The following is a 12,874-nucleotide window of genomic DNA, read 5'->3' on the forward strand; positions in this document are numbered from 1 at the left end:
GGTTAGTGTTGTGGAAGATGTCGGTCTGAGGAACGTTCTCAAGGTGCGTTCACGTCTCGTTTGGTGTGAACGCAGCTTTAGGATCTCAACAAATGACGTCACGTATGAGCCTCAAGACGCACCGTCACCAGAAGAACACACGAGTTGTGTTAAAGGAGAGGACGACTAAAGCGACGGCGTTACAACGAGCAGCAGCTGTTGCTCTCACTGGAGACTGCTGGACATCGCTGGGTCACCATCATCACCTCTGAGTTACAGCATTATGTTGATGAACAGTAGAGCTGCATTCACATGCTCTGACTGTCATGAAGACACAACACACACATGTAGATGAAACGTGCTGAAACATGTTATTCATGTTGCACAGCAGTGGAACGTTTCACACACAGTCACACACTGAGCACAGATAGTGAAGAGATAGAACTGCTACTGTGTAAAGAGAACACTGCTGCTAACAACAACCTGATGTGTTTACAAACCAAATGTTATTGCCCTTTTGTTCATATAGCAGTACTTTCAAAATAAAAGTGCGCAATACACTACTTTATAATTCATTATTGAACTTTGCCATAACAATGAGATTAATCGCGATTAAAAATTGTAATCGTTGCCCAGCACTAGTTTATATATATAATATGCAGTTAAATATAATATGCAGTTATATATAATATGCAGTTATATATAATATGCAGTTAAATATAATATACAGTTATATGTAATATAAAGTTATATATAATATACAGTTATATGTAATATACAGTTATATATAATATGCAGTTAAATATAATATACAGTTATATATAATATACAGTTATATATAATAAGCATGTACGGTTGCTCACCTGGACGTCTGTTTTCTTCTTCTTTGATGTGGAGGACAAAAGGAGTCGGACCCTAAGATGAACAAGAAGAGCATTAATGTTCATATTGATGTATCTTTATGTATATATATCTTTATGTATATATATTTATATATATCTTCATGTAGATATGTATCTTTATGTATATACATATATTTGTATGTATATATATCTTAAAGTATATAGACATACAGTATATCTAGATGTATATCTTTATATATACAGTATATATCTATAATATATATATATACATATATCTAAGGATCTACCTCTTCCCCATGATGCTGGTGGTAGTGGCAAGATCTCGGTTAGCGTCACTGGTCTTCCTGCGGCGGCGGCGGTTGAGTCGTCTCCGTGTGGTGGCGGCGGTGGCGGGGGGGTCGGAGGTCTCTCTACTGGGACTGCTGCCCTCCACACTTCCTGTCCCTCTGCTGTTCAGGTCTCTGAGAACGTCGTAGTTGATCTTACTGGAGATCTTCTTCTTCTCCAGCATCCTCTCGATGGCCTCGCCCGCCGTCAACGCCTGAATCTGCTCCTTCTTCTTCTTGGACTTCTTCGGCTGGAGACGGACACAATGTAACTTTATTTAATATCATAGTATATTATTATATATGTATAATATATATATATATATGTTAATATACAGGAACTCAACACTTCCTGCTGGATTTTCACATTAAAAGTCTTGTGATTGATGGGTGTTTCTTTGATCTTTGGATTAAAACATGATGGCGTGATTTATTTAAATGTATCGTTGTAGCCTGTTGGGTCACTGGACCCTGAGCGTCTCTGAGGGTCTGGGTCCACCGAGGTTTTCTGAAGGTCTCTAAGGGTCTGGGGTCTCTGAGGGTCTCTAAGGGTCTGGAGCCCCTGAGGGTCTGGGGTCTCTGAAAGTCTCTAAGGATCTGGGGTCTCTGAGGGTCTGGGGTCTCTGGGGCTCTATTAGGGTCTCTAAGGGTCTAGGGCCCCTGAGGGTCTGGGGTCTCTAAGGGTCTGGGGTCTCTGAGGGTCTGGGGTCTCGGGCCCCTGAGGGTCTCTGAAGGTCTGGGGTCTCTGAGGGCCTCCAACCCCCACCTCCTCCTCCTACTTCCTCCCTTCTCCCTGATAATTTCGCCAACTTCTTTGACAAGAAGGTCAATTATGTCAGATCCTCTTTCTCTCAGCCCCCCTCTCCCTGTCCACCCTCTCCCTCTCTACCCTCTCCAGCTCTTCCCCCTAAGCTCTCCCTCCCCTCTCCACACCTCATCTTACCCTATCTTGCTCCCCTCTCCCCTAACGAGATCCTCAACCTTGTTACATCTAACCGCCCCACCACGTGCTCCCTTGACCTGATCCCTCCCCTCTTCTTCAGTCTGTTGCGACTGAACTCCTTCCTTTCCTCACCCACCTCATCAACACATCTCTTGTTTCAGGATGCTTTCCCAAAGCTTTCAAGACTTCCAGAGTCACCCCCTTCTGAAAAAACCATCACTTGACCCCTCTGATGTCAAGAGCTTCAGACCGGTTTCTCTTCTACCCTTTCTATCCAAAACACTTGAACGTGCTGTCTTTAACCAACTGTCTTCCTATCTCCACCAGAACAGCCTCTTGGACCCCCACCAGTCCGGGTTGAAGGTGGGTCACTTGACAGAGACAGCGCTCCTTGCAGTGACAGAGTCGCTTCACGCCGTGAGAGCGAACTCTCTCCTCTGTCCTGATTCTCCTGGACCTGTCTGCGGCGTTTGATACGGTGAACCACCAGATCCTCCTCTGCAACCTCGAGGGGATGGGCGTCTCAGGCTCTGCACTCTCCCTGTTTGCATCCTACCTGACAGGTCGATCCTACCAGGTGACATGGAGGAGAGCCGTGTCGGAACCACGCATGCTGACTACGGGGGTTCCACAAGGCTCAGTCCTGGGCCCCCTTCTCTTCTTGCTCTACACAACATCTCTGGGTTCTGTTATTTGCTCGCATGACTTCTCTTACCATTGTTATGCCGATGACACCCAGCTGGTCTTGTCATTTCCCCCCGGGGACACTCAAGTGGAGGCACGCATCGCTGCGTGCTTGGCTGACATCTCGATGTGGATGACGACACACCACCTCAAGCTCAACCTGGACAAAACCGAGCTACTGTTCCTCCCGGGGAAGGGTTGCCCGCACCGAGACCTGTCCATCTCCATTGATGATACCGTGGTGACACCAACTCAGACTGCGAGGAAACTGGGTGTGAGCCTGGACGACCAACTGCCGTTCTCAGCAAACATTGCATCGGTTACACGCTCCTGCAGATTCCTGCTCTACAACATCAGGAGGATTCGCCCCTTCCTCACTGACGAGACGGCGCAGGTGCTCATCCAGGCTCTTGTCATCTCCCACCTGGACTACTGCAGCTCATCCAGGCTCTTGTCATCTCCCACCTGGACTACTGCAACTCTCTACTTGCCGGAGCCCCGGCATCGGCCATCAGACCTCTGGAGCTTGTCCAGAAAGCTGCAGCTCGTCTGGTGTTCAATCACGCCAAGTTCTCCCACACAACTTCCCTTCTCCGTTCTCTACACTGGCTTCCTGTAAGAGCTCGCATCCAGTTTAAGACTCTGGTGCTAGCCTACAGGGGAATGAAAGGAACAGCTCATTCCTATCTCCAGGCCATGGAGCCTTGTTTGAAGAAAGGAGATGCACTTATGACTTCTGGTGACTAGTAGTTCTCTTGAATACCTATGTTGAATACACTTATTGTAAGTCGCTTTGGATAAAAGCGTCTGCTAAATGACTGTAATGTAATGTCTCTGAGGGTCTCTGAAGGTCTGGGATCTCTGAGGGTCTCTAAGGGTCTGGGGTCTCTGAAGGTCTGGGGTCCCTGAGGCAGTAGCCAGGTTAGTAATCCAGTCCTAATCCCCAATGAGCCCAGGACAGCCCCTGGACTCCGGGCAGGGAGACCCTGTGCTTCCCACTCACCTTCTCTTTATAGGTTCCTTGTTCCTTCTCCTTCTTGATCCTCTCTTCTTTCTCTGAGGAAGACCATGATGAAGATGATTCACAGTCAGTAACACAAAGAGGAAGACCATGATGAAGACTATGATGAAGGCCATGATGAAGACTATGATGAAGACCATGATGAAGACCGTGATGAAGAGGACCAACAATTAGTCAATAACACAAAGAGGAAGACTATGATGAAGACCATGATGAAGATGACCTTTCTGCTCCTTCAGGTATTCTGCGTTCTGTTTCATCCAGAGCTCCGTCTTCACCTCGACCTCCCGATCGTTCAGGATGTACTGCAGCAGAAAATCAGAAGAAGAAGAACACACCACATCCTGTTCACTCCTTTCACAGTAAAAGCATCTTTACTTATTCATAATATACTGAAGATGAACTCTGTGTTAAACCTTTGTGAGGCTACATGGATCAATACATCAGTGATTAATGAATGAAGTTACCTTATCAATCTCCTGATCATCGATGTCCTTCAGGTCCAACTCTCCACTCTCCGACTGCTCGTCTGTAACAACACCACAATCAACAGGTAACCTGTTTACACCTGTTTACCATGAGCTAATGATGACGCATTGACAAAGTAATGATGACGTAATGACGATGTAATGCTGACATATTAACGACGTAATGATGACATGACGACGTAATGACGCAATAATAACGTAATGATGACGTATTTATGATGTAATGATGATGCATTGACAAAGTAATGATGACGTAATGATGACGCATTGACGAAGTAATGATGACGTAATGACGATGTAATGCTGACATATTAACGACGTAATGATGACATGACGTAATAATAACGTAATGACGTATTTATGATGTAATGACGCCGCAGTGATGACGTAATGATGACGTAATAATAATAACGTAATGATGACGTAATGATGACGACGTAGTGATGACGTATTGACGACGTAATGATGATGGCGTAATAATAACTTAATGACGTAATGACAACGTAGTGATGACGTATTTATGATCTAATGATGACGTAGTGGTGATGCAATAATGACGACGTAGTGATGACGTAATTATGACGTATTGATAATGTAATGATGACGTAATGACAACGTATTTATGATGTAATGATGATATATTTACGACGTAATGATGACGCAATGACAACATAGTGATGACGTCATACACACCGTCTGGTTTCTCGCCCCGGTCCGACTCGGTGAAGGTCTGGAAGGTCTGTTGGAGGCTCAGGCCGGCTGCAATCGGCAGTTTCCCCAGGATGACGGCCAGAGGAGCGGCCTGACGATGAGGCCCCGCCCCCATCTTGTCTGACCCCGCCTCCTGCTTGCCGTCATCTGGCTTCTTGCCCCGCCCCTCCTCCTCCTGGATCACCTCACACAGGAAGTTCTGGGTCAGGTGTTGGGCGGCAGCTTGAAGATCGGCGTCTTCGACCTCCGGCACCTCTGGTTCAGAGGTCTGGGACGAGACCTCGACGTCATCGGGGTCTGAAAAGAAGAAGTGAAGAGTGGTGACGTGGTTCAGATGTTGAGGTGGACTGACTGAGGATCAGTACAGACCGATCTCTTTGGCGTAGGCGGCATAGATTCCTCTGAGTTTAGGTCGGCTCTTCTCCAGCTCCGTCTCTATCTCGTCTTTGTAGCAGCTGATCTCTCCTGAAAGGATGAAAGGTTTAGTCCTTCAAAGGGTTAAAAAGCTGTTCAGAAAAATCCTAAAATAACTGGAAGATCTAAATTTGATCAAAATCCCAATAAGTCAAAGGAGGCTCAGTATTTGTTAGATACGATACCACCTTCTATCACATCATAATCATTTTAATGTTTCATTGGAAATAAGAATAATGTACGTCTGACATTAAAACATTCTTAGTCCACAAAGAATCACACCAGACTTTAAATCCAGTGTTGACCAGAGATGAAGAACGACTCACTGAAGAGATCTTAAGACCAATCAGTCGACCAATCGAATCAGAGGGGGCGGGCCTAGAATAATGACATCATATTTATATATTGTTGAAAGATCGTAGAAAAGTATGAAAGCATAAAAGTATAACTCTTATAACCTGTAACCTTTTTGATTCAAAGTATAACCATTAAACCTATATATAACCTGTTTTACTTTATGATAGAAGTGATTAACCATATAAACTGCATAGACTTATATAAAATAGTCACTCAAAACTTATACAATCCTTCCTCTTCTGAACAGGATCAAACCAGTTACATTCTGTGTCAGCTCTAAAAGAAGGAGGACTCATGTGTGAGTGACACATGAAATGAAGGAGGTGCCAGCCTTAGATCAGCAGAGAGACTGTGAGAGTTGGGCTTTTTCCCCAACTAGAGGATGGGATAGACTTCTTGAATAGACCCTTAGGGGTCTGACCCCCAAAGGATAGAGGACAAGAAGACCCTTCTACTGTCTTACCCCTCAGTGACGAGGAATAGAAGACGCTTTTGCTATCAGAGGAAAGATAGACCCCCAAAAGAGGCAGGGATGTCAGAGAGCTGACTGAGAGAGCCTGCACTTACAGGAAAGCAGCAGAGCAGAGCAGAGAGAAGGAAAAGGGGGAGATTTGAAGGAGAGATCCTGGACATTATTCCTCATAGCAAATCAGTGAAAGCTGATTAAGAGGAAAACGTATTACAGTAGGAGTGTTAGAATTAGTTCTTGTAGCACTGTGACTGTTTCATTGAATTTAAATTGTTGTATGTGATGGTTGCGTGAATATCTTTAATAAAACCACAGCCTTACATTTTGTAAGTGTCTGAAACCAAAAAAAGTACTCTGGTCCTTTAGAACAGTGTAACCCTCTTCCCCTGTCCGTTAACGGGGCGATAAGATGTGACGACTGAAACATGCAGAGGAGCTTATGGTGAGTTCCCTGGGTGAAGACTTGGCAGTGTTCGTCATAAATGGTGAGAATGTTCACAATAGGCAATAGTAAAGTATAGACGATGTACATAACTATTCATACAGGGTGTTAGAGTTACATCCTACTGAGAGCGCCTAGGGCTTAGCCGTACAAGACTTTCAAGAAGAGAATAATTCCGAAATCCTAACGATTTAGCTATGGGGTGAGATAAAAGGCCGAAGGTATTGTTCCGACACCTCCAAGAGGAACGTATATCCTCGCAGGTGGGACAGCCGACGGAGTGACCGCCGTGTTAGGTGCGAAAGACTTCTGTAATGGGAAAATATGTTATAGTATCATGTGAAATTTTAGAGAATGTACAACCGAAAGTGAGGAACACAGGCGGACACAGAACAGCAGTTCTGCAGATGATTTTAATTAGTTTTGTATCCAGGTGTCTTGTTATCTTTTCCCACAAGGGTGAGAAGTGAAGAGACACTGTTTCTTTGTTGGTAAGACAAAGATTGAGACAAGACCTTGAAACCGGAACTGAATGTCCGCAGAAACAGACAGCCTGTGTCTGAAATACCATACTCCCCTTTTGACACATTATCTGAAGTTGTAAAGGCGTGAACCTTCTGTATGCATAAAATGATGTGGCATTCACACAGTCTACTGAATACGTAGTTGCTGTGCTTTCTTCCCTCTTGCAAGAGAATAAACGGAAAAAGACAACTTTGAATCTTCTGATGACTTCATTATTGATTTGTGAAGAAAAACTCTCTTCTCCCGATTAACCTAGAAATTTTCCACCACAGTTCCCCGCCTAGAAATGGGTCAGGAGCGCTACAATATATTATGAACTGACCTTCGACTTCATCCAGCTTCCTGGCCAGCTCGTGTTCCAGCTGCAGAAGAAGAGGAGAGGAAAGATGATTGGTCGGGTCATTGATCATTGGTGAACTGTCAGCAGCCAATCAGAGACAGAGGGATCTACCTGTTGCATCTTGACTTTGTGCTGTCCGGCGGTGAAGGAGGGTGGATCACATTCCTGCTCCAGATCTACTTTCATGAACTCATCAATGGTCAGCTGACTGGTGGGCGTGTCTTCAAACTCTGTTAACCTATAAAGAGATAGAGAGGATGCTGTAATCTACAGGGATCTACTGTAGTCCACTGAGATCTACTGTCATCCAAAGTGATCTATTGCAATCCACTGGGATCTACTGTAGTCCACTGTCATCTAAAGTGATCAACTGGGATCTAAAGTGATCAACTGGGATCTACTGTCATCTGACATGATCTACTGGACTCCACTAAGATCTACTGCACTCCACTGGAATCTACTATCATCTAAAGTGATCTAGTGTGATCTACCACAGTCCACTGGGATCTACTATTATCTAAAGTGATCTAGTGTGATATACTACAGTCCACTGGGATCTACTATCATCTAAAGTGATCTAGTGTGATCTACTACAGTCCATTGGGATCTACTATCATCTAAAGTGATCTAGTGTGATCTGCTCTCACCTCTTTCTCAGAGTGGTCTGGCAGACCTTCACAACACTGATCACATCCTTCACCGTACGACGAAACTTATGCATCCGAGCTGCCACCAGGAGAGCTGAGGAGGAGGAAGAGGAGGATGAGGAGGAGGAAGAGGAGGATGAGGAAGAGCAGGAGGACAGAATGTAAATATTAGGTCTCTAAAGGTTAATGCTGGATACAGACTGTGTTGTCCTCATCATTCATATCTATATTCCAGTGATGTGCATTGTTGCCGCGTTAACGGCGGCCATGTTGTACCTGCTCCACAGAGACCTGATGGTCGTCGTCCTGTGTGCATCCAGTCCCTCTTCATCCTCTGGACCAGACGAAGAGCCGTCATAGAAACCTCATGAGTCTTCATCCCAAACTCCAACAGGTGAGCAAAACGAGGGATGTAGAGGCACGGGTCTGAGGGGGGGAAAGGAGAGGGGAGGAGGAGAAGGGGAGGGAGAGGAGGGAGGGGGAGGAGGAGGAGAGAGGAGAAGAGAGAGGGGGGAGGAGAGAGGGGGGAGGAGGAGGAGAGGGGGAGGAGAGAGGAGAAGAGAGAGGGGGAGAGGAGGGAGGGGGGGAGGAGAGAGGAGAAGAGGGGGGGAGAGAGAAGAGGAGAGAGAGGAGAGAGGGGGGAGGAGAAGAGGGGGGGAGAGAGAAGAGGAGAGAGGGGGAGAGGAGAGGAGGGGGGAGAGGAGAGAGGAGAAGAGGGGGGAGAGAGAAGAGGAGAGAGGGAGGGGAGGAGAATAGGGGGGGAGGAGAATCAGTCATTGTCCAGAATGATTTATTATATTTTTTCCCAACAACCTTTGAGAATAAAGATCTTTCCCTCATTATAAAATGGTACGTTCCCTTTAACTAAATAAATAAATAATTAAATTAATAATGAATGAATGAATTAAATAAATAAGTAAACAATGAACTAAGTAATTAATTTAATAATTCAATAAATTAAGGAGCAGATGTTACATCATTCAAACATCTTGTTAATAGAATAGAATCAGGTGTAAGACGCATTCGGGCTACTTTTACACGTTATTTTGAAAACCGGAAGTAGTCCCGTGTCTCTTTCCACTTGGTCCAGTCCGTTTATTTCAGGTCCTCTGACGTAGCAGCAGGATCGAAGATGGCGTCCAGAGAAACAAACAGCGGGTACCGGAGTGAGTTTAACGTTAACGGAGCAGACCGTTAGAGACACGGTTTAACGGTAACGATCGGGTGATTATCAATTATTGATGACGTGTCAGTGGTAACGTTACGTTCAGGAGCCCGACAGGTGAGTATATTTCTATATACAAACGTAGTGCTGTAACCATGTAAACCCCGCCTCTCTCTGGGTGTCCCACAACATAAAACAAACACCTCTTATTCTAAAGATGATCAATATTAGTATTATATTAATATTCAGAGTACATTTACACAAACATGATGACGTTATGTCACGTGACGTAATGACGTGGTGACAGCTGTCTAGAGCCATGTCACTGATGATCAATAGTTAAGTGATTAATTAAGACAGAATAGAGTTATAGATTATAATCACATTAATCTCTCTGACAGGAAACAGTCAATGCTGTGAAGTCGAGACTTCAGAGGAGGAGGAAGAAGAGAAGAAGGAAAAGAAGAAGGAGGAGGAGGAAGAAGAGAAGAAGGAAAAAGAAGAAGAAGAGGAGGAGGAGAGGAAGATGGCTGCTGAACTGTTCTCCACCAGCCTCCCTCACAGTAACGAGGAGGAGGTGAAGAAGAGTTTCATTCAACCAGATGAACCTGAACCGCCGGATGAAAACACCAACGAAGAAGACGATGTTCAGATGAACTCCAGAGAAGAAGGAGACGGATGGAAGGAAACACAGCCCACGCTGAGAGAGAGGTATATATATATATATATATATATATATATATATATATATATATATATATATATATATATATATATATATATATATATATATATATATATATATATATATATATATATATATATATATATATATATATATATATATATATATATATATATATATATATATATATATATATATATATATATATATATATATATACACACACACACACGCTGGTCATATAATTAGAATATCATCAAAAAGTTGATTTATTTCACTAATTCCATTCAAAAAGTGAAACTTGTCTATTATATTCATTCATTACACACAGACTGATATATTTCTAATGTTTATTTCTTTTAATTTTGATGATTATAACTGACAACTAAGGAAAATCCCAAATTCAGTATCTCAGAAAATTAGAATATTGTGAAAAGGTTCAATATTGAAGACACCCGGTGTCACACTCTAATCAGCTAATTAACTCAAAACACCTGCAAAGGCCTTTAAATGGTCTCTCAGTCTAGTTCTGTAGGCTACACAATCATGGGGAAGACTGCTGACTTGACAGTTGTCCAAAAGATGACCATTGCACAAGGAGGGCAAGACACAAAAGGTCATTGCAAAAGAGGCTGGCTGGTCACAGAGCTCTGTGTCCAAGCACATTAATAGAGAGGCGAAGGGAAGGAAAAGATGTGGTAGAAAAAAGTGTACAAGCAATAGGGATAACCGCACCCTGGAGAGGATTGTGAAACAAAACCGATTCAAAAATGTGGGGGAGATTCAGAAAGAGTGGACTGCAGCTGGAGTCAGTGCTTCAAGAACCACTACGTACAGACGTATGCAAGACATGGGTTTCAGCTGTCGCATTCCTTGTGTCAAGCCACTCTTGAACAACAGACAGCGTCAGAAGCGTCTCGCCTGGGCTAAAGACAAAAAGGACTGGACTGCTGCTGAGTGGTCCAAAGTTATGTTCTCTGATGAAAGTAAATTTTGCATTTCCTTTGGAAATCAGGGTCCCAGAGTCTGGAGGAAGAGAGGAGAGACACACAATCCATGTTGCTTGAGGTCCAGTGTAAAGTTTCCACAGTCAGTGATGGTTTGGGGTGCCATGTCATCTGCTGGTGTTGGTCCGCTGTGTTTTCTGAGGTCCAAGGTCAACGCAGCCGTATACCAGGAAGTTTTAGAGCACTTCATGCTTCCTGCTGCTGACCAACTTTATGGAGATGCAGATTTAATTTTCCAACAGGACTTGGCACCTGCACACAGTGCCAAAGCAACCAGTACCTGGTTTAAGGACCATGGTATCCCTGTTCTTAATTGGCCAGCAAACTCGCCTGACCTTAATCCCATAGAAAATCTATGGGGTATTGTGAAGAGGATGATGCAAAATGCCAGACCCAACAATGCAGAAGAGCTGAAGGCCACTATCAGAGCAACCTGGGCTCTCATAACACCTGAGCAGTGCCACAGACTGATCGACTCCATGCCACGCCGCATTGCTGCAGTAATTCAGGAAAAAGGAGCCCCCAACTAAGTATTGAGTGCTGTACATGCTCATACTTTTCATGTTCATACTTTTCAGTTGGCCAAGATTTCTAAAAATCCTTTTTGTATTGATCTTAAGTAATATTCTAATTTGTTAAATATTACTGAATTTGGGATTTTCCTTAGTTGTCAGTTATAATCATCAAAATTAAAAGAAATAAACATTTGAAATATCAGTCTGTGTGTAATGAATGAATATAATAGACAAGTTTCACTTTTTGAATGGAATTAGTGAAATAAATCAACTTTTTGATGATATTCTAATTATATATATATATATATATATATATATATATATATATATATATATATATATATATATATATATATATATATATATATATATATATATATATATATATATATATATATATATATATATATATATATATATATATATATATATATATATATATATATATATATATATATATATATATATATATATATATATATATATATATATATATATATATATATATATATATATATATACACACACTAGTTTAGATCTGAGGAGTAAACACTTGTTTACACTGTGTGCACAATTATTAGGCAAGTTGTATTTTTGAGGATTAAAAAACGACAGAGCTCTCGTTCAATCCAAAATGTTAATAAACCTCAAACCTGAATATTTATGAAAGTAAAAGTGAGGTTTTGGCTTTCTTAGGAGATCTGTGTGTGCACAATTATTAAGCAACTAAATGAAAAACATCTCACTTGTTTATTTTCATCTGTTAAAGTGAGAATAATAACTCAAAATTTACAAATTAACATTTCAAAAAACAAATCGGTGAGCAATATATCCGCCCTTCTTTTAACAGTAATAAGCCTTCATTCATGATCTACCACAGCCTCCCAGACTCTGTTCAGTGAGGTGGCGTGTTTAAGAAGGGCCCACAAGTTCTCAATAGGGTTCAGGTGAGGAAGGGGGCCATGTCGTTATTCTTTCATCTGTAAGGCCTTTACTCGCCACGCACTGGAGTACTTCATGCGATGGAGCATAGTCTGCATAACAATCATGGTCTTCTTGAAAGATGCAGACTTTTTCCTTTTCCACTGCTTGAAGTCTTCTAAAAACTGGCAGTAGGTTTGGGAGTTGATTTTGAGTCCATCTTCAACCCGAAAAGGTGCAACTAGCTCATCTTTAATGATAGCAGCCCATAGCAGAGCTCCACCTCCACCTTGCTGGTGGAGCTCTGTGCCATTACTGATCCATCCATCTGGTCCGTCGAGAGTCACTCATCTCATCAGTCCATAAAACCTT

At 42.7% G+C, this 12,874-nt stretch overlaps 2 protein-coding genes across 5 annotated transcripts in view; one reads left to right on the forward strand and one right to left on the reverse strand.

Moving 5' to 3' along the window:
- Nucleotides 1-12,874, reverse strand: part of brf1b (BRF1 general transcription factor IIIB subunit b) — a 34,368-nt gene that overhangs the window by 10,820 nt on the left and 10,674 nt on the right. For all 3 annotated transcript variants that reach the window (XR_012959372.1, XM_076112146.1, XM_076112147.1), the window contains exons 7-17: nucleotides 8,486-8,635; nucleotides 8,210-8,303; nucleotides 7,674-7,800; nucleotides 7,545-7,584; nucleotides 5,385-5,480; nucleotides 4,998-5,312; nucleotides 4,284-4,345; nucleotides 4,040-4,121; nucleotides 3,799-3,851; nucleotides 1,130-1,419; nucleotides 843-894 (exon numbers count right to left, since the gene is read on the reverse strand). Coding sequence is in view for 2 of the 3 variants with exons in the window: in XM_076112146.1 (XP_075968261.1) it covers nucleotides 843-894; nucleotides 1,130-1,419; nucleotides 3,799-3,851; nucleotides 4,040-4,121; nucleotides 4,284-4,345; nucleotides 4,998-5,312; nucleotides 5,385-5,480; nucleotides 7,545-7,584; nucleotides 7,674-7,800; nucleotides 8,210-8,303; nucleotides 8,486-8,635 (1,361 nt within the window). In the remaining variant the exon portion in view is untranslated. The remainder of the gene's footprint in view (nucleotides 1-842; nucleotides 895-1,129; nucleotides 1,420-3,798; nucleotides 3,852-4,039; nucleotides 4,122-4,283; nucleotides 4,346-4,997; nucleotides 5,313-5,384; nucleotides 5,481-7,544; nucleotides 7,585-7,673; nucleotides 7,801-8,209; nucleotides 8,304-8,485; nucleotides 8,636-12,874) is intronic.
- Nucleotides 9,305-12,874, forward strand: part of LOC142971579 (BTB/POZ domain-containing protein 6-B-like) — a 6,434-nt gene continuing 2,864 nt past the window's right edge. The window contains exons 1-2 of one of the 2 annotated variants that reach the window (XM_076112150.1): nucleotides 9,305-9,375; nucleotides 9,776-10,085. In XM_076112150.1, the coding sequence (XP_075968265.1) occupies nucleotides 9,342-9,375; nucleotides 9,776-10,085 (344 nt within the window). In that variant the 5' untranslated portion in view covers nucleotides 9,305-9,341. Of the gene's footprint in view, nucleotides 9,492-9,775; nucleotides 10,086-12,874 lie in introns of both variants that reach the window. The other variant, XM_076112152.1, reaches the window with a different exon arrangement.

Source organism: Anarhichas minor, unplaced genomic scaffold (genome assembly GCF_050575085.1).
Source record: "Anarhichas minor isolate MPS153535 unplaced genomic scaffold, ASM5057508v1 ptg000047l, whole genome shotgun sequence".
Taxonomy (NCBI): Eukaryota; Metazoa; Chordata; class Actinopteri; order Perciformes; family Anarhichadidae; genus Anarhichas; species Anarhichas minor.